We start from the raw sequence: 22,483 nt of genomic DNA, 5'->3' as shown, positions 1-22,483 counted from the left end.
GTTGATCAAGGCGCTTGGTTAACTTCCCAGTTGCCACTTAGTAATTGGGCAAATGATGCAAATATATCTGAATAATACACTGCTCCAATGAGGCGAAATGAATGTGAAATCAAATATCTAGTGCTACTAAGTAAAATTCTGAGTATCTAGTATTATTTGTGTTAAATCATTAAACCCAGAGTTATTAACACCTAAGGGTCTAGCCCAGAGGTTGCCAACTCAGAGCCCCAGATTTTGAACTATTTTTTAAAACCAATCTGTAGCTTTACCTATTTATTAAACCTAGTGAAGGAAATCAGAGCTGCAAATGGTGAGACATTTGGGCACCAAGGCTATAGGAATCCCTGCGGCCCCCCAGAGCTTCTGTTTTCGCATCCCTTCTTGTGCACCTTTCCTGCATCTGTCTCATTTCCTAGGCAGAAATTCAACAGGTTAAACCTTTCCTCATATGTATATAAAATTATGGAAAAAATTCACTGCGATTGTACTTTTTCTAATTTTGTGTTATGCCGTGCCACCCATGGCAGATGTTTTGTGACTGGTGCCCCCAGCGCTGCCTCAAAATCCAAAAGGATTGGCAACTCTTGATGTTGCCCCTTATGATCCTACACAGCAATTCCATATTTAACCAGGGCGATGGTGGATGAAACAACAGTATGTGCCACGTTTCGTAGGAAGGGTTGACACTGTTGATATATTTCACTGGAAGTTCTCCCTCGCTATTGCTTTCAGATATCTCTTTCCTCCCATTATGCTATTCTTGAAGCACCTAGCCGAAGAGCAGGCACTTTAAAAGCTTTGGATTGCTTATGTCACAATCATATATTTGCATTCTGTTTCCCTTCCTGGGTGCTATTTTTACTAGGTATCTTTTGGAATGTACGGGCAGAAATTCTTTGGCCACTTTGGATGATGGGGTTTAATGTGGACCAGCCAGACGCTGTCATAAATAAGTACACATGTAATTTAAACAAAAAAGTGAGGACATGAACTGCAAAGTCTCCCAGCTTTCGGTGCATGACTCAAGCAGCTGGCCCAGAGCAGGTGTAGTTAAGTCAGTGCTAAACCACACCTATGTTTTCCAGCTTGCCCAATGAAAACCACACATTTGTGCTGTGCCTTTTTGCTCTTGCCTTTCATTCGCTTCTTCTCGTATTAGCTTGCTCAGTAACCAAAGCCAGATTCCAGGTGCATTATTCTATGATCAATCTGTAATCATAGAAACAGAGTTCCTCCTCTTAATTCCTCCGTTGCCAACCATTTCTGGGTGGGTGAATGTCAGTAGCTGTAGTTATTTTTAAATGTGAGAGGTGAGGCTTGTCATGCAAAGCTGAAAAGAGGGCGTTTGTTTGCAGAGCTGACATCAAAGTGTAGATTGCTGCTTACTGGCTGAGCATTTTTGCTTTTGTACCTGGTAATCTTTAACGTGGTCTGTCAGTCACAGAGACCATTGCTTAACCAGAGGATTCATATGAAATATTGCTAGCATTTATGATCCAGAAGATTGGCATTCTGTTTCTCCGCATACTGGACTTTGAAACTTCGGCTAAGCAGCTTGCAATCCTTTCCTTCACGTTGCTCAACTAAGCAATTGCTTTCCACTTCTCTTCACAGGATAATATAAATGTGTTTTTGAAAGCTTGTGAAAATCTTGGATTAAAAGAAGCTCAGCTTTTTCATCCTGGTGACCTTCAAGATCTATCTAATCGAGTTACTGTCAAGTAAGTATCCTGTGTTTTTATCAGTTGACTTTTAAGAATATTCAAATGTGACTTCTGTGGTGCTGCTGTTCATGTATATAGGGATTTTATATAATGTTTCCTTTGTATGTTCAGCGTGGAAGCTGTCAGACTTCTTTAGATCTTCAAGCCTGTAAAAGCTGGGATTTAATTTGCGTCCATTTTTCTGGAGCAACTACCTTGGTACATTTTGTTTTTAAGTATTTGCTGACATTTAAAATGTGCCAAGCTGCTTTACTAATTAATGGCTGCATCGCTTGAAGATGCAAAGTTGAATGTTCAACAGTTGTTAAATGTGAAAGTAAAAATGGAAGCCTTCACTATAAGCTTGTAATTACCAAAAGGGTACTCTCTTTGTGTGTTTGCTATGCATGCATGTACCCACCTTTGGTCTAGCATTCAGATCTTGAAATCTCCTAACTGGAGAGCTGAACCCAAGGGACATACTGTGTTGCCTGTGGATATTCTGCTAAAATGTTGTGTGATACATTACTAACAGAGGTAATATTGTGTAGTGCAGAGTTGGGCAGACTGCAGGCTTGTCATATATCTACTTTGCTTGTTTTTACTAAACAACACCCCACCCCCAAGATTTAACAACCAGGTGCAAAGGACATAGATTTAGAATAAAAGAACTGGCTTCTGAGCATATGCGGAGCCTAGGAACTTTTCAGCACCTGAACTGAACTTGTAGTCCTTTCATGAAAAAACTCCACTGTTACCCCAAGCTTTCTTCTCTTCAGCTACCTAATTCAAGATGAGGAGGAAGCGTATTTTTTTAAAAAATGACATTGTTAAACAATTGTTCACAAAAATCCCTGGTGAGCCACTGCAGGTTACCCAGAGATCTACCAGAAGGTTCTGATCTGCCCAGCCTTGTTAAAGTGACTAAGATTATGTGTTGTGAACTTAGAAGTCCTTGATTCCATTTTTCCTAAGCAGTTCATTGATCAAAGGTTGTGTTAAGCTACTAAATCTTGGCCACAGTGACCCGTCTGTAATATCAGGTTGATAACAGTGCCCTGCCATAAAAGCTGATGTATGAATTACTGAAAACAATATATATGGAGCATTTGAGAGTGTTGAGAGTACCATATAATAATGACAATAATAAAGAATAATTTCATTATTCCTGAGGGCAGTCTTTCTCACTATTAGAATAGGTTTGAGAAGTCTTAGTGTGTGCAGTATCAGAGAGAAACTATTCTCATGAAAAGGAAAGCTAAGTACAGTGTGTTCAGGCTATGTATAATTGCTATTATTATAGTCTGTTTCACGAGATAATATAAATGTTAGGTCTTGAACAAATTATTCATTGCTTTCTATAATCTTGGAACTGCCAGAGCTTGCTTTACTATACGGCCAGGAGTTTCACTGAAGACAAAGTCCTTAAAACGTTGCCAAGAATTTTGTCGTTAACAAGTGTTACTAAGGTAAATACAGCATACAGGAAGTGTTTCCTGGGCTGTTAACCTGTGCTAGTGGTTACAGGTTGTGGAGAATTAGGTAGGGCAGTAATCAACAAGGCAAGAATGCAAGGATTCAGAGAAACCTTTACCCTTGGTCTTTCAGGCCATTTGAGAAGGGCAATATGCGTGTAAATGCAGTTGCCAAGAATGTTAGTTTAAGAATGGTAAACACTGTTGTGAAATCAGCATTACTAAGCCTGCAGCAACCTGAAAACTCTACGAATCAAAACCAGCGCTGCAAAAAACCATTTTGTTGATCGATCGGATGATATGTGTAAGAGGTTATCTCCAGGTGGCCAACCAAGAGAGACTATTGTGCATGTTCCTGTTCTGAAGGTTGGCTCTCTCTGCTGTAAAGGCAAAGCAACGATTCTGCAGACAAACTCCCTGACTCCTCTGGAGGCAGTGAATGGGACTGTTCCCTCCATCAGCCTTCCTGGGTCTTGGTGTGGCCCATTCTGAAAAGCATCCTGGTAGTGGTGGAAGAGGTCACATGCATTGTGTTCATTCCTCTTTAGCAAAGGGTTTCCCAAACCTCGTGAGTTCATTGACCCCTTGATAAGCTTATAAAGCTGTCATCGACACTAACCCAAATGTAAATGAAATTAAGTCAAGAAGTACCCTCCATTCCTCACTGGCAATGAAGGTGTACTGTATACATGTCCATGCCCTTTGTTTCCGAGGCTCATAGTTCCCTGTTGTTATTATTTTTTGAACTGTGTCCTGTAATTACCACCCACCCATTAAAGCAGTGGGCGGGGTTTGCGATCTGGCGCGGGCTTCCTGAGCCTGGGTGACACCCCCCTTTTTGCTTGCTGGCCATCGCTACGCCCCCTCCCTGGCTAGTCAATCAGCTGCTGGCTGGGGGGCGGAGCAAGGGCCAGGTAGGGAAGGCTCCAGCCGACCACCTCTCCCTTTCAGTCTCTTGGTCTTTATTCACCCCTTCACAGACCCATTGACACTAGGGGGTCAATATCAACCACTTTAGGAAGCCCTGCTCTAACAGGAGCAGACTAGGAAAAGGCACACCCTTCTAACTCTGCTGCAAATGCTGTAGAACTGTCCCTTGTGTTTTCTGTTGTCCCACATCCCAAAGAGGGATGAGTTCTGTTACCTCAGCTGTGATTGTCTGGCTGGCTGATTTATCTCTTCCCCCACCTTCTGTGTGTGTGTAAGCAGGAGAGTGAGGGGAAACCAAGCTTGGTCTCTGTCATGATATAGATGCTGCCCTTGGGTCCAGAGTCTCTGTCCCCCCACCCGGAGCTTTAAGTATGGAGAATAGAAAGGAAGCAGCTACCATTGATGCCAGCCCATAGCTTGGCAGTAATGGCAATTGCCCCTCCTTCCTGCTGTGCCATGTCTTCTAGGACTTGAAGAGAAATGGAGATCTTCAGGAGTAGGGGGTGGAGGGGAGACTCAGATGAATGGATTGGGGGTGGATGATTGACTTTCGCCTGATTATTTGCAAGGTTTCCCTGGATTCCTTTAAATAAAGTTATAGGAGTTTTCCCTTGTCAAGAAATGTTATGATACCCCTTCCACTACCACACAAACATTGTATATCATCATGAATCCTGTGGCCAACATTGTGGCACTTGTCACAGTGGCCTAATGAAACTTAAATAATTCTGTTCATTAATAGTAAAGCTGAGTTCAGTTAATAAACATTTTGTGATTTACTGTTTGTGTACCCGCTTCCTTTTAGGTTTGCAAAGGTATTGATTAGCTTCCTAAAAACAAAAATATACTGCAGCAAAGCAACAATAAAACACACTACCTCTACAGTCTACAGTGGTTGTTTTCCTGCTGGAAGGTGACATGAGCTCATCTTCAGCTATAGTCACTAGGATATGTAATAAACTGAAACTGAGATCAGATAGCTTAAAAGGTAACAGTTGTGCAAGATATTCCTTAAAACTATAAGCATGAACTCTAGTCCAAAATGAGCAACAGGGATATGCAGTAATTGGCAGTGAAATTAATGGTGGAATGGTAGCTCAATTTGAGAACTGCTCTTATCATTTTGGTATCTCTTACAGTTCTTGGAGTAAGAACTAACAGACATTATGATGAGCTCGACATCAGACTCACAAATAAATATTATTTTCTTCATTAGTTAAGCTGATTTATAATTACAGCAAACAATGTCTAGTAGCTGCTATCAAATGCAAAACAACAACAACAATGCACTACAATTAACAATTAATGATTTGTGCAAAGATTGTTTGCACAACCCGGACTAAGGCAAATAAATATATAATCAGCAGTGGACCAGTCCCAACATAAGACAGTTACCTTCAGTTATTGACAGATCATACTATCAATGAAAGCATCATTACCCAAGGGACACTACCTCCTGAGAAGATTCTTTGTCCTGGTCCTAGAGAAACAAAAGCACTATCACTGCTCCCATTAACTTAATTAGAATTTGCACAGCATCATGATGTATGTATGAGAAGTCGTGTAAGAAAATGACATGTCTGTTTCTCTTAATTGGAGCTTTCAAGCATGTCACAAACCTGTCTGGTGTTCAGCTTTAAATCATGATTTAAATTGGAGGGAGGGACAGTTACATACGAAATACCCATTTTAGAGTAACACCACATCCAAACCATACTTTTAAACATTCTTATACAGCTCTAACAGTTATGGCTACCCCCAATTAATCCTATGAACTGTAGTTTGTAAAGGGTGCTGAGAGTTTTTAGGAGAGTGTTAACCAATATCAGTTCACAGTACTTTACACAGTACACTTTTCATAAGTGCGTTTAAGCATATAAAGGAACATTAGACTTTGGAATTTAAGTTGAACGTTTCTTATGAGACAAACATTGTTTTCTTAAACTAGTGTTTGCAAGTATATTTGTAGCGGGCTGTTCATAATGGTGTTCAGAACCAGTTATTTTTGGCTTCAAAGAGTCTTCAGTGCAGCTGTGAGTTTCAGCGTAGAGGCTAAAAGCAGGACTCCTTTCTAAATGCTACTTAGGCAGGTAGTTATGTTTGGCAAGTTGGGTGGCAAACAGCTAATGTATATTCTCAACCCCTGGAGGGGAGATTGAGAACTTCTACACCAATTGCTGCCTTTTCCAGCATTAGGATTGGAACTATATAAACACTGAAATTCAGTAAGTATGTGTTTAGTCATTTGGGAGAATGCCTAGATTTTGAACTACGGAAAATAGTGTATAATTATTTTATTGGGACATGTTTTCTGCATGGTGGGTGGGGGGGTTGAGTATGAATCTCTGCTTCTGTAGGAAGTAAATGTGCTTTAAGGTCAGCTGAGAATATTATAGGGTGCAATGTGAAACTCTTGCTAAAAATACTTGCAGTAGCATGGGTAGAGCTAAACAGTACATTTCAAACTCTTTAATTCTTCCTGTGACGCACAGTTTGGAAGTTTCAATGCCTTGTTATGTTTTAAAATTGAGACTTGTATAAATATCGAAACCATAGATTTGGAAACACTGGTATTGTTTAGTTCTGGAAAGAAAACTCACAGTAGAAATTCTTACATAAATCTGCTTTGTAGAAATTCTCTTTTTTATAGATTGAAAAATGGATCTATCTATGGACTGTAAAAATGGAAATAGATATTATACCCTTGCTTAGGTATATTTACTTACACACAATAGTATTTAATGCCTACACACATCTGGTTCAGGCACAAGGGTCATTTAACCCTGTGCGTTGTTCCCATAGTTACCACCCAGATGGTTATGGGAAATCAGCAAGCTGAACATAAGTGCCTGAGCAACTTCCCCTCTTGAGAGTCCCAGCAACCAGCATACGGAGGCATATGCTTCTGACAGTGAAGGGTAGCACACAGTCATCATGACCACAAGCTATTGATAACCTCACCCTCCCTGAATACGTCTAATCCCTTTTTAAAGCTATCCAAGTTTCTGGCAATCAGTACCTCTTGAATTTTATTCAGAGTAGACCCATTAAAATTAATGGACCTAACCAGTGCTTTTTCCCAGGGGGTACTCAAGGGTATGCAGTACTGGCCCCTCTTTTGTTGTTGTTAAAAAGTGTAGCACTCTAGTGATGGAAAGCATTGGGCATATAAGAGTTATATTATAATGCACCTTTCATATATCAAATGTGGAATCATGCGGTATGATAGGTTATCTTCTGGAATTTAAGTATTGTGTGTGTTTAATCTGTTATGATATATTAGGGGTTCTGTTGATGTTAATTATAGCATATTGCTAATTAAAAAAAATACAAACAATAACCTGTAAATCTCATTAAGTAAGCCAGCTAACAGAGTTGTACGGTGAAGAATAATCTAGTTGCCTGTATGCTGCTAAACCAAAACAGAATTAGAACTTCATTTTTGAGGGCAAACACAGTTAAGATCCTACCTAAGCTTATTCAAATGGAAAAGGACAGCAGGCTTGTAAGGCTTCTAGCATTCTCAGGACCCAGGAGGACTGGATTCATTCTGTCCAAATTTCAGGAACATTTCTTACTGCTTACCTCATAGACATTTCTGTTTGTGGCATCTCTGTGTCTCTGAACCAAGCAAGATTATTGAGTTAGTGGCTGTTGGTTATACTATGCGTTACTCACTGAGAAGCGGCAGCGTGTATTGCAAAATATTAAGCATTGTATGTACTAAAAGGCTAAATGCTGAAGGCGGGTTCACGTGCCAACAGAGATGCTTTATTTGTCACATTGTTATAACTATCTATAGAAAGCAAACCAAATCAGATTTGTATTGTTTAAAAATAATAATATTGTACTTATTGTGTGGCAATACCCGCCCCTTCCCACAGTTAGAGTAAATAAAGACAACGGACACCAGAATTAAGGTTAATGGGCGAAAAATGGCCACAACTTTATTGATTACAGGAAAGAGCGGTATTGGCTTTAGGCATTGGCACTATCAGACTATCGGTATAAACCGTGAAGGGTTAAGCACCAACAGGGGGAGCCCCCGAGATGCACATCCCTAAGCGCTCCCCGAGGGGTTACCACTCGGGAGCACGCTTTAGGCCCTAGCCTCCGTAGGTTTCGGACAAGGCGACGCCCCCCGGAGTCCTTTAACGAACTACCCTTCAACATTTTGGGGGAGGTGATGGCGTTCCTCCCCCCCAACTCATTTGCATAATAATAATAATTCCCCTGCCAATGCCTAACCGCCAGAACCAAAGGTGTTGTGACGTTTTGCTACGAGGTAGGCGAAAAAACCAAGTGGCTTCAAAATACAGCCAATTAGCCAAATGGAAAAATTCCTACCAGGCCCCTTGCGGCAACCAGCCGAAGCCCATAGCAAAGTCCGAATGCAACCTAGAGGGTGGGTGGGTGGGAAACCACAGCCGCTAGAAGGAAGGAAAGGGGCGAACTAGGGCTGCCCCGACCTTAAATTGCCCCCTAGTAAGCCCGCCCCTGCCGCCAGCCGATTGGCTGGCGGCGTGACTAAATGAATATTGATGAACGGGAATTCCCTGAGTCCCACGGGACTGCCGCCAGTCCCGTGAGGCTGTAGGCAGGGCGTGAGCCCGCAACACCCCCCCTCCTTATGTCGGGAGAGGCTTTGGCGTCACTGGTCTGAAATGCACATTTTCACCAGCAGACCTGTAACAGATAAGTTTCCAGCAAAAGAAAGAAGAATAAAGACCTCCCCTAAAAGTCTAGAAATAAATTTGTTGGTTGTTTTTTTTTAAAAAACCGCCCCCAAAAGTGTGGCACTCACTATAACAACTTCATGGTGAGTACCAGCACCTATTTTTCTAGGGAAAGAAGCAGCGGACCTAACTTATTCACGTTCATTAATTTCAGCGGGTCTACTCCTGAGTAAAACTGAAGTAAATACCACCCTATAATTTCCATATGTGATGTATGAAGCACTTCCAACGTTCAGCTTTGTTACATAGCCCTGGGTTTGGATAGTATGAGAGATAGAGGAAATATCCGAGGTGAGCAAAGGATTGTAATATTCTAGTTTGTGCAGCTTCAGGTGTGCGTAATGGTATATATCTGAGTTAAGCATTTATGTCCTTCTCGAGTCATGTCGTACAGTTTTGGGCATTTCTTAAATAGTATTATTTCTTATATAAGTGCTTGTAGGTTTCATGTGTTGCCTCCCCATTAGTTTTATTCTCACATCCCAATCATTACAGGTGTATGATAACCTGAGTTCAGTCCTCCTTGAAATTTTGTGGTGCCTTTATCCTCCTGATTCACCACAGCTCCCTAGTGGAGTCAGATGTGACTTCAGTTTTGGCAATAGATACATGGAGGCTAGATCCCTTTGGCATTAATGGTGGTCTTGTTCAGCCTAAACTTCAACAATATCACTAGATCAGGGAATACTAACCTTTGTAGAGTGTCCCCCCCCCCCCCCAATATCAGCCCCAGGAGTCCACATAGTATCCACCAGGTTTAGATGCCTGAAATGCCCCAAACTGGGAACAAATTGTTGGCTTACTTCATCCAGAGTTGTTTGACTGTTTATACTTGAGATGAGCATTCTGGATTAAATTAAGAAAGATGAACTGGGGATTTAACTTGGAATATCAGAGCCTTAACTTATGCCAAAGAATGTGAAGGTTTGGTTATATAACAAGAATTAAAATTAAAATGGCCATGTGTGAATTAGTGAAGGTTAGGCTGAAGTGTTCTTCCTGGTAAACATTTAATATAAAAGCAGCATATTTTTATAGCACCACTAAGTTACTGGTCAAAAGATAAGCTGCTGTAATAACCCTGGGTGTAATTGCAAACAAGCGATAATACTGTACTTGAACAACCGAAGAACAGCATAAGAACATTTACAAAGTTAAATTGAAAAAAGCAATCTGAGTGACATTCCTTTTTTTTGCTTTCTTCCTACGTATGACAAATTTAATTACAAAACTCTGCAGCATCCGTAACTATAAAGAATAATACTAAATCTTAAATATTTACATAACTATAAAATGAAGTGGAGCGAGATTACTAAATCATAGCAAAACAAAGCTTCTGAGTGAATAAACATATCAACAGCTACATAAATCATTTAAACATAGTATCTTCTTTGAATACTTCTGTCCCATGACTATTATTTACCCATGTATTAGAGATGTAGAATAAGCACTTGCCTGCTCTGTGGGATCATCAGATTAGCTGTATAAGTCAGAAGCTAAACATAGTGCAATGCTTTTAGAACGTTAAACATTTGGGTGCATTGGAAATAACAGATATTTACCTTGAGGGGCATGTGCTTGCCATATGTCTATACAGCTATTATTGCACAGTACTTTAAACTTGTGATTCATTGGCACTGAGTGAAACAGAAGTTTAAGAGCTCACTTGAAAATCTTTCCTGGAGGCCCGCTCTTTTAGCAAGTATGTATTTTATTTTCCTTAGCAAAGGGAGGGAGCAATTTTCACCTGGCATACTTCAGCTCTGTATGCAAGGGGGGGGGGGAATACAACTCTCCCCAACTCATGGCTATATTAACAATGAACTTTAATATAGGCAGAATATAATCATGAGTGCAGATTGGTGAGTACAGTCAAGTGCTTCCCTAGCTGGTTTTTTTCAGAAGGAAAAAAATAAGATAGGCCCAAAATAGCACGTGGTTGACACACACACCCTACCGGAAATGATCTGCCCAGAAACATGCTGGAAATTTTGTGTGTAACAGAGAGAGAAAGAGATTGCTTGGCATTTTATGGTGGCTATTAGTACAGTGGTTCCTCGGGAAAGGGACGCGGGTGGCGCTGTGGGTTAAACCACAGAGCCTAGGACTTGCTGATCAGAAGGTCGGCGGTTCGAATCCCCGTGACGGGGTGAGCTCCCATTGCTCGGTCCCTGCTCCTGCCAACCTAGCAGTTCAAAAGCACATCAAAGTGCAAGTAGATAAATAGGTATTGCTCTGGTGGGAAAGTAAACAGTGTTTCCGTGCGCTGCTCTGGTTCTTCAGAAGCGGCTTAGTCATGCTGGCCACATGACCCGGAAGCTGTTCGCCGGCTCCCTTGGCCAACAAAGCGAGATGAGGGCCGCAACCCCAGAGTTGGTCACAACTGGACCTAATGGTCGAGGTCCCTTTACCTTTACCTCGGGTTAAGAACTTAATTCATTCTGGAGGTCCGTTCTTAACCTGAAAATGTGCTTAACCTGAAGCACCACTTTAGCTAATGGGGCCTCCCGCTGCCGCCACGCCGCCACTGCGTAATTTCTGTTCTCATCCTGAAGCAAAGTTCTTAACCCAAGCTACTATTTCTGGGTTAGCGGAGTCTGTAACCTGAAGCATCTGTAACCCGAGGTACCACTGTAGATATTTAGTAAGCAGTCTCTGAAGTGGGTGGAAGAAAATAAAATGAACACAATCCCACTTTGAAGGTGGGAGTCAAAGGAAGTGCTGTGGTTAGGACAGACTTATGTAGAGCTGAAAATAAGTGGGTTGGTTATAGGCTCATAGAACCGTAGAGCTGGAAGGGAGCCCACGGGTCATTTAGTCCAACCCTCTGCAATGCAGGAATCTCAGCTAGATCCTACATGACAGATGGCCATCCAACCTCTGCTTAAAAACTTTCAAGGAAGGAAAGTCTAGCACCTCTTGTGGAAGTACCGGTATGTTCCAGTGTTGAACAGCTCTTACTGTCAGAAAGTTTTTCCTGTTGTTTACTCGGAATCTCCTTTCTAGTAACTTGAATCCAATGGTTCTGGTATTACCCTCCAGAACAGGAGCTTCCTCCACCTTTCATGTGACAGCCCTTTAGATATTTGAAGATCATTTATGTTCCCCTGAAAATAAGAGGGTTGGTTATAGGCTTCCTAGAAAGGTTGTTGGATAACATCCTACCCTATTTTGATCACTGATAGTAGTAATTCAGAATTTTCCTCTTACTGGCTCCAAATACTAGAAGGTTTCTATTTCTTGGATGGTTTTGTATTTGTGCATGATGTGTTTTACATTGTGGTAAGAGGCTTTCCTGTGGTATGTTTGTAGCCACAATTCTAATAGTAATTTCAGCCTTTACATTGCATAATTATGAACTCGGAATGGAACACTCTCCATGAATATTGCTTTCAAAACGTAAAGTCTTATCCTTTGTTACAGTCTGTGATGGCTGCTGCTGAGTCATTTTTATACATGCCCTTTTGCTCACTTCCTCCCCAAGGTTGTATCCTCACATGGAGTTTTTGAGGCCTGTTTGTGAAATTCTTATGGATGACTCACTGGGTAATATCAGTTTCACACAATCTGAATAAGTTGAAAACTATGCGGGCAACGGCATCGTTGGTGTTCCACCACATGGTTGAATAATTTGAATGGCCATATTTGCATACAGTATGCTGTCAGTCTTGGTACGCGAGTCTCATTGGGTGAAATGGTAAGATACCTGTATAAATGAGGAAGGATTTGTATAATGAGAGGGAAATATTGTCTAATTCCCAAAAAATAAAATAAAAGGTGGCCTTGTATTCTGTTTCTAATACTAGCTGGAATAGCCCATATAGTATATAGGATATTTTTGGAAGTCTCCTAAAGCTTTGGGCAGGCGTGCTCCAAGAAATATTGTAAATACATGAATTAAAGGTGTTGTGTCTGGTGGTCAGACCAGAAACTCTCATCTCTAGAATCAATTAATGACCTGATTCAGACATAAAGAAAAAATCATGTGGTTGTGTCCAAATGCTTTTTTTAAAAGAAACAAACAAAAATGAACAAAAAGCAGAGAAACAAACTTTTGGCCTACCTATACAAAGAAAGCAGGCAATTCTGTGGATTTTTATTCTAAGAGCTATTTGAGAGGTGGTAGAGTGTGGGGGTTTTTTGCCTGGAAGGGGGCACTGTAGTATGCCAAGCCCCTGCCTAATTCTATCAGCTTCATATTGTGAAATTCAGCATCACTTAACTTAAAGGGGGTGCGGTTGGAGGCAGAGGAAGTTAAGCTTTCATTACAATGACTCTGAGAGTCCTTTCAGTTCAGAAAGAAGAGAAACAAAGGAAGAGGGAGGGTGGCAGGAAAGCCCATGAATCGTGGCTGCTTCTACGGAACTTTCCCATTCTCCATTTTAACAAAAAAGAAAAAGGAAAGAGAAAGAGAAACATTTTACTTTACCGGGGCAAAAGAGCAGCTTCTTATCAGCTGCCAATAGTGCTATGCTAGTTAAATGTGCTAGGAGAGGCAAGCTACAATGCACTGGTCGCCATTGCCCCAAGGAAGTACAGTGGTACCTCGGGTTACATACGCTTCAGGTTACATACGCTTCAGGTTACAGAATCCGCTAACCCAGAAATAGTAATTAACCCGAGGTACCACTGTATTTGTCCTAGCTCAAAAGCACAACTCTGCCCACTGCTAGAAGGATCCATGTTTGCAGCAAAACTAAAACTTTCAGGGCTCTTCCACGCGACCTTTTTACCCAGTGTTCATTCTTACTTGTTTGCACAAAGCTAACATGGTGGTTAGACTGAGCATTACTTTTGAATTGTTTACAGGGTGGTTTTGTGACAATGAGCATTCATTCTGTGTTGCTTGTGGGGTTCCTAACCCACACATATCATTCCTTTTCCCATCCCTTTGTAAACCACCAAAAACCATGGTGACACCAGTGATTTCTGGAACCTGGCTGTGACTTCTAGAACCTGGAAGTGGCCATATTTCAGAGCAGCATGGAAGCTCTGTCGCAGGAACAAGAGAAGAGAGTGAATAAGAAGGCTCTGTGATTCATCAGTACAGCTACTGCAGCTCTGCTGAGTGGGCAGACATCTAAGTTTCTCTTCTTAGATTGAAGCCATCTGGCAGCCACAGTTTTTCAGCGAAAGAAGAAAGAGCAGTCTGCCAGAATCTGGCCTTGAGGCATCAAACAGGAATCCAGCTGGAATGGGTTTTACTTTGGTGGTGAGCTGGAAGGGGGCAGGAATAGCAGCAAGCAGTGGGCCAGTGGGAGTGGGCAGGCAAAGCTGTGCCACTTCTTCAGTATGCTGCCTGAAGCAAGGGGCTCATCTTCCCTCATGGTAGGGTCAGTGACACGAAAAGTAATGTGTGGTGACGGACAAGTAATGTGTTTCTCTCTCTGAAAATTATAACACAGCGATCAGCATGCATATGTGAGTTGGATCTAGGACTATAGAGACTCTGAATTAGAGACTTGTTGGCATCTGTCTGTCTCTGGAGACAGTGGGAGAGTGTGTCTTCACGGGTAAAATGAAACTATTAGGCAGTTAATGCACATGCTGTGGCTGTAGAGACCAGTACAGGAGAGATATGTTTTATTGCAGGTGGTGCAGATGAAGGTGTCCGATGTTGCTGCTACAGGTGCAACCGTAGCGTTAGAGACTGCTTTGTAGGATACAGAGACTGTGACATATACAGGGGCACAATGACTAAGTGCTTTTGGGTGTATTATTAATTTCTATTTAGTCGTATATTAAATTGGATGCACAACATGCTGTTTGCTGTGGCTGTATTTTACTGCTCCTCCTTCCTTGTCTCTGGGTTTTTAGAAACCTGTCAAACTAGTCTCATGTTAGTTTGGGTCATCCATTCAGAGCCAAGAATGGTTCCACGTTTGTGTGTGTTTTGCCCAGCAATACCAGTCAAAACTTCTAGGAAGCATTTCTTTTTTAAAAAATTAAGAATCCAAGCCTATGCAGAATCCAAGGAGTTTCATCCTGGTTAGAGACTTGATCAGATGCCATGCAAGGGATTGCATTAAATTCTCCATATGCATCCCAGTGTTGAATTATTTGTCTGTCTTTGACAGGAGCAGGAATGTCTTATGACCTTGACAAGCTTGAATTAGATTTTATTCACAAGATTTAGAAATAATTAGATTTGGTAGTCTGAATCTTATGCCCCCTATTATGAAATAGTATAGTCAGTTTCATTGTAATATAGCAATCAGTCATAATACACTAAATGTTAACTGTAAACAGTTGGAAGGCAACAACTTTGCATGTTCTGAAAGTCTGAGTTTCATGTTGGATAGCAAGCACTTGAACTTTGTTTCCTACTGAAACACATACAGATAAATACCTTGTCAGACTTCTTAAGCACATATTCCTTGTTTTTGTTGATTTCTAAAATATGCTTTTGATTCTCACCCTCGGCAGCCTTTGTGTAATTACAGTTTTGAGTATTGACATATGGGTTACAGTATGAGTTTTAACTCTGGGACGTCTTTATAAATTAGCATCGGTCGGAATTGACCGCTAACACCATGCCAATTACAAGCTTGAGGTGGTGGTGGTAAAACAAGCATGTTTAGTTGCTCTCCCTTTTAGTTTCTTTTTAAAATATATAGTAGAAGGTGTTTTTTTAAAATAATAATTTTCCCAGTTAAAGTGGGCAATAAAAAGATTTTCAGCCTTCTTTGATATTCTAGTTTCCTGTACTAGGTAGCAGAGCCGTAGCTAGGGGGTGGTGAGGTAGGCCCCCACCAGGGCCACAGGTGGGGGGGCATAAAATTGGCTAAAAATATGTCCATAAATAAAAATTTTGATTATTGCTTCATAAGAAAAGGTTTTAAATAGAGAGTAAATTGAATGGGTGGAGAGGGGGGGTTGGAGGCAAGGCAGAAAGAAGAGCTAATTTGTCCATGGCTAGGGGGCGCAATTTTGATAGTTCTATCAGGGGCACAAGATCACCTAACTACGGCTCTGCAAAATAAGATTTGGCAGATCCAAATAATCCTAGAAATAGACACGGGGTGGGAACACTTTGAAATGCATTTTCTTCATCTCATGTACCCCAGTTTTGTTTTCCTGAGTTCAGGTTAATGGTCTTAAGTACAAACAAGTACCATATTCACTGACAGACTGCTTAATAATAATAATAATAATAATAATAATAATAATAATACTTTATTATTTATACCCCACCCATCTGGCTGGGTTCCCCCAGCCACTCTGGGTGGCTTCCAACAGAATATTAAAATACAATAGTCTATTAAACATTAAAAGCTTCCATAAACAGGGCTGCCATTAGATGTCTTCTAAAAGTCTGGTAGTTGTTTTTCTCTTTGACATCTGGTGGGAGGGCATTCCACTGGGTGGGTGCCACTACCAAGAAGGCCCTCTGCCTGGTTCCCTGTAACTTGGCTTCTCGCGGCGAGGGAACCACCAGAAGGCCCTCGGCACTGGATCTCAGTGTCCGGGAGACATTCCTTCAGGTATACTTGACTGAGGCTGTTTAGGGCTTTAAAGGTCAGACCAACTCTTTGAATTGTGCTCAGAAATGTACTGGGAGCCAGTGTAGGTCTTTCAAGACCTGTGTTAAGTGGTTTTGGCAGCCACTCCCAGCCACCAGTCTAGCTGCCGCATTCTGGATTACTTGTAGTTTCCGAGTCACCTTCAAAGGTAGCCCCTCATAGAGTGCATTGCAGCAGTCCAAGCGAGAGATAACTAGAGTATGCACCACTCTGGCAAGACAGTCCGTGAGCAGGTTAGGGTTTCATCCTGCGTACCAGATGGAGCTGATAAACAGCTGCCTTGGACACAAAATTGACCTGCACCTCCATGGACAGCTGTGAGTCCAGAATGACTCCCAGGCTGCACACCTGGTCCTCCAGGGGCACAGTTACCCCATTCAGGACTAGGGAGTTCTTTACACCTGCCTGCCTCCTGTCCCCCCAAAACAGTACTTCTGTCTTGTCAGGATTCAGCCTCAATCTGTTAGCCGCCATCCACCCTCCAACCGCCTCCAGACACTCACACAGGACCTTCACCGCCTTCACTGGTTCTGATTATGGTCGATGGTTTTGAATGGATTGTTGTACTCAACTTGTATAAAAGGAAGAAAACTGGTTCATTCTGTCATAGAACTGTGTCAAGCCAGGATTCTGCTGTAATTAAAATGATCAAAATACATACATTCAGGTCTGTGTAGAGGGACAGCCCAAGACATTTTGTTGCCTAAGGCAGAGTAACAAATGATGTGTATTCATACCCCATCAAGGTACATAGCATCTAAGGCCAGCCAAGTTATTTTGGCACCTGAAGCAGAAAATCCCAGAATGACCTTGCCATAAAAATACAATACCTGGGTGTCCCTTCATGACACCCAAAATCAGTTGCCTAACGTTGGAATATAAAGTGCATGCATTATCCCACTTATTTTAGCTATGTAACACAAATAGCATTTTGAAACCTCACAGCAGAAGGAATGAATCTCTTCCCAACAAAGTTAAGTAGGCATAAAATTAGATGCACCCACTAATGAAATAGTTATCTGTTCCTGACATCTTGAGTAGTTTTAACCACTCTTTGTTCTATCCACTCTTTGTATTTCAATCTGCTTTTTGGCATTTAGAAAAATTGTCAAGTTATCCAGACTTGCAGGCCATAATTTGTAATGTCTATTTTTTCTCCTTCTTTCTCTACCCTATTGGATAAAATGGATGGTTTGAACATAACATTTCCCCCTTATTTTTCTGTTTGTTTTTAAATCAATGACATCTCTTTCGTCTTTCTTGCAAACTGATGGAATATCTGCTTTTAGTTTCTTGAGCACATTCAAGTTGAACAATGTCTAAGTTTATACTTTTTGTCATCTTAGAACGCTTTTAAAGCGTACAATTTATTAATACTTTTGTATGTGATCCCGCTGCACATAACAACACAAACTTCATTGCAGTTACCTAACATACAAAATCAATTCCTTTTTTTGAGACTGCAGCTTTTGGAGAGAGAAGCAATCTATACATCTTAAAAATAAGAAACATGCTAGGCTGCCTGCTGTTGCACAATCTTTATTTGTTGTCTTTTTCATTCCTTGTGTAATCTAGTTAAACAACTTGCTATGTTAACTGGTAGGAAGTGAGAACTATTCCATAGTTTCAGGGTGTGGGGTTTCATTTATTCCTCATGTATGTGGGGTGATGGGAAGATTCTGATCAAATTGCAACACTCTTAACAAGCTAAAACAAGCAGGAAGACAAAAGTCCAATATCAAAAATCAACTACTGTACCAACATAGTATTGACATATTTAAAATATAAAATGCAGCTTTGACAGGAAAGGCTATGCTGAGCGCCAAAGTCTGCATGTCTTTTTTAAAAATTTGTACCTCATTTTTCACCATATGGGTCCCAAAGTGGCTGTTATCTCTATATTGCAACTAAAATCCAGTAAATGACTAACATAACTGGATTTATCTATGTAAAGCTCCCAAAAATGTGTTGATTGCTGCTTCTTCAACATTTTGAAGGCAATCCTTATTTCAGAGGGGGTGAAACACTGCACATACAAACTTGTTTTCTCAAAGTCTGTGCTTGAGCAGACGACGAGTTCTGATCTTGTGGTTTTCAGAATGTCAGGCAGGTATTTTATGGCTGTCTGACCAGTGGAGAAGAATAAAAGATCACTAGCAACGAGACCTGCAAAAAGCATCTTGAACACTGATAGACTAGTTTTAGTGTTGAACTTTATCTCTGGCCTGAGCCAAAGACTTGGCTTGCTACTGTTTCCTGTCAAAGGCCTTGCTTATCTTGTCTGCATCCTGCCTCGTTTTTTTCATGCTATCTAGATTTCAGCCCCACTGACTTCATAGGACACATGTATCTCACTAGACAAGAGTACAAAATGTCTTGTATAAATCTGCCAGTTGGCACAGTCTTCTAGAAGTATTCTTAGTGCGCTAAAAGCCTAGAATCTGAATTCCCATACCATTTAAACTCATTAACACAAATTTGCTAATTTATCTAGCAGTTGCAAACATACTAAATCGTTGAGAGCCAGTGTGGTGTTAGACAAGGAGCTGGGAGACCAGGGTTCATGACATTCACTGAGTGACCTTGTGCCAGTCAATGCCTATCAGCCTAACCTACCTCACAGGGTTGTTGTGGGGGATTAAATGAGTAGAGGGAGAACAACATATGCCACCTTGAGCTCCTTGGAGGAAAAGGTGGGATAACGATGCAATTAACCACCATCACCCATGCTGGCATGTTCAAATGACAGTAGGTTTTGTGGGGGGGAAATACCCCAGATATTGGTTGTGAAATCTGGCCCTTAGCCTATAGACTTCTGTGGTTATGTGAATTAAGTACAGCGTTTTGCTCAGGGTTTTTTAAACAACCACCTGACCTCTATAAGAGCAGCCTAGCATAGCTGCTGTAATGCATCTCTCTACCTTCTGCCAATAACAACTGTTCTGTTCCAGCAGCAGGTGAGAGTATAGCAAATCTAATAGTTCCAACACGGTTAGCCAAAGAGAAGGTATCCAGGCAGCAAATGTGTCTCTATGTGTAGGAGGATGAAATCCATCAGGCTGGTGCAACATACTTAGCCTTTGTAGACTGCCTGGAAAGGAAAATAACTATAAACTATTGTACGTGAAGTATTTTCTACTGATAAGCCATTTGACTCTCAGGTTGCTTTTTCCAACAGCTGTTAAGGTGGAAGGGTTTTTTCTTTTTTTGGGGGGGGGGGGACGGGTTTTGTTTTTGTTTGTTTGATGCAGGAAAGAAACAAACCCTGCTGTGATTTGACACTGCCTTGGTTTATTGTCCGGGGTTGAAAGGGCTGCATCAAAACTATTCTGAAAATAAACATGGTTTCACTTATAGCGAGCTACTGCAGTATTCATATTCACAATGCATGGAAACAAGGGCGGGAAATGGGCTTGGCAGGTAAACTCTAGGAGGGCTCAGCAAGAAGCCACAGATCTTTTCCACTGTTAGGCACAATTCCCTAGGTTTTAAATATAAATTTGTTTCTTCTTCTGCCCTTTGCGGTGCATTGATGTGAAATACTGTATCCTCAGTTAAAGTTTAAAATGCATCTCTGGGTTATTTGTGGGGCATAGGGATTTGTTCATCTCCCCCCCCCCAAAAAAAATTATATAGTCCAGCAACCACGTGGTCTGAGGGACGGTGGACCGACCCATGGCTGAAAAAGGTTGCTGACCCCTGGGTTAGACTCAGGGTGAATAATTGATTAAAAGCCTAACATGCTGAATTTAAAATTCATAGATAAATTTGTTGCACATGTTAACATCCCCATTCCATCCCATGAGCTTTAACTGTAGCCAGCAAGCTCGTACTTGTGAACTCCTTCAAGGTTTTCCCAGCCTTCTTCCTTTCCGATCCTCTTATGCAGAGGTGGGCAGAGACCCATGTTGTCAAGTTCCTAAAGTTAATATAAAATATTAGCCAAAAGTGCCCATGTGGTGAGACTGGGCCTCCCTGTTCCATCTTTCCTGGCCTAGCATATTTTCCAGGAGGCTGCCTGGGGGGCCCCAACAGATTGATGCTTAAGCACTCCCACATCTCTGCTAACTGACTGGCCATGTATTCAGAGATCAATTTGAGAGTCAGCTGTTGGCGGGGGAAGGAATGTGCAGCTGTCCAAGGGTGGGGACGGTGTAGGCAGGCAGATGAACTTCAAAAGCTGTTTGGACTGCATTGCAGAAACACTGGTGGGTGAGTGAAGATACCTTAGTTGCAGGGAGGCAGCTGGAGGACGGTACAGTCGAGCTCTGGTCTTAGATGTTGCCTAGCATATTTCCTAGCTGAGCATAAAGATCTTAAAAGTCACCCAGGGCACTGAAAATAGGAGAGGTGCCCCTGCTCCCAGACAGGCAGACAAAGGGATGTCACTCAGGTAGAAAATAAGAATGTGTTCGATAGCACCTTGAGACTAACTTCCTGGATCCCTTTTTATTGTAAAACATACTAAGCTTTGCATTTCAGCAGAATCTGAATTTAAGTAGGTAAAGGAAAGCAGAAAAATCAGCTGAAATCTGGAAACAAAGTTTTTAAAGGGATATTATTATTATTTTTAAATGTAGAATTTGTATAGTATTGATAGAAAACACAATCTTAAGCCCCACTTTGATAACCAAATGAGTTCCTGTTCAGCCCTCTCGTGTTCTGTATGTCCCTATAGTTTGACCTTCCTAAGAACAGCGACTCTGATGTCTGCAACACTGGCCTGTTTTGCACGTAGTGTTAAGCTAAATTTTCTTCACTTCCTTTAGTGTGGTATTGATAAAACAAGCGCTGGTTCTTGTAAAGTTCATGCTTGAGGGAGATAATAAAATGTTCAGAATGTTGAGTGCATAAAGCTATATTGCGCAATGGTTGAGTTTTTTCCTCCCAGCTTCAGTAACTACTTGGGGAGATTCCATTCTATGTATCAAGGGTGGCAGTGATCCTCCTAGGGTCAATTGTAAGAGACATTGAGTGTCTGCATTTTAATGTCTGCAATGACTGAGAAGCATAGAAGTACCTCTTTATCCTGGCCTTTGACACACACACACACGGACCCATTCTAGCTATAATTGTAATATTGCCCAAGGGTGAAGTGCACTCTCCTTTTTACAAAAGCAAGAAGTGTCCATACTTCTAAAGTTTTCCTTTTTTTAAAAAATAGCAAATAGTAAAACAAACTCCCTTGATTTCTAGAGTTCGCTTGTTTAAATTAAACAGATGGCCTTTTGAAGGTTGCTAGCTGATAAAAACACACAACTCCATTTGCTTGGCTAGAGCTTGTAAACAATCTTATGATTAGAACACAGGGAGTGAAGTGCAGATAATTCTGAATATTTCAGCTGGTAAAGAGGGTCACTGGGGACCTACAAAGACATACTGCTCGATTTGAGAGAATGCTGCTGCTTTAAAAGCTGGTTCTATGTGTGTGCAGACTTCCTTCCCTGCATTATTTCTGTAGTATTCATAAATGTGCAGGCATTAGAAAGTGATCACAAGTCTCCATTATGTGTTCCTTATAAGGAACTTAAGCTGGCCTCCTTGCATTATTGCAGGGCAACAATTGAAAATTGCACGGTCATTTCCTTGCTGCTCCCCGCCAGATTCCATGATTCATGTTTAAGTGAATCCCATTCTTGAAAATGATACGGCTTCTGTCTAGCTTACTAGCTGTTTCAGGTTATGTTCCCATAAGAGTGGTGCCAAAAATAGCCCCTCTGTATTAACAACTGTTTCCTCCATGGCCTATAATGTTTGCAAGCATACTCCAACATGATGTGGACAAGTGAGTTCTTGCAGAGTTGTTCACTAAAGGTAGTTCCATTTTTGATTGCATCCCTATGGAGATGGTAATGTGTTCACCAGCTATATTCAAATGAACATAACCTTCAGTAAAGTAATTCACATTCTGTTGACATTATAATAAGATGAATTCACATTAGACATCTAAATGATTGTAAATGTGTCTCTGCGTTGCTGTTAACTAGTGTTGCCTTTCCAACCACTCATTGTTATAACAAAATTTCAGTTATATTTTATGTCCTTTTTCCAAAAAAAGGACAATGGATGTAAACTCCCACCCCACCCCACCATCTGTGTGATGTATGAGTTCTTGC

At 41.3% G+C, this 22,483-nt stretch overlaps 1 protein-coding gene across 11 annotated transcripts in view; it reads left to right on the top strand.

Moving 5' to 3' along the window:
* Positions 1–22,483, top strand: part of LMO7 (LIM domain 7) — a 154,640-nt gene that overhangs the window by 68,108 nt on the left and 64,049 nt on the right. For 10 of the 11 annotated variants that reach the window (XM_081857971.1, XM_081857975.1, XM_081857973.1 and 7 more), the window contains one exon: positions 1,615–1,721. In XM_081857971.1, coding sequence (XP_081714097.1) covers positions 1,615–1,721 — 107 coding nt within the window. Of the gene's footprint in view, positions 1–1,169; positions 1,189–1,614; positions 1,722–22,483 lie in introns of those variants that run through there. The other variant, XM_081857976.1, reaches the window with a different exon arrangement.

The sequence above is a fragment of the Podarcis erhardii genome (assembly GCF_964252035.2).
Source record: "Podarcis erhardii genome assembly, chromosome: 4".
NCBI classification, from domain to species: domain Eukaryota; kingdom Metazoa; phylum Chordata; class Lepidosauria; order Squamata; family Lacertidae; genus Podarcis; species Podarcis erhardii.
Note: the sequence above shows the minus strand (reverse complement) of the source record. Positions and strands in the feature narration are given on the sequence as shown.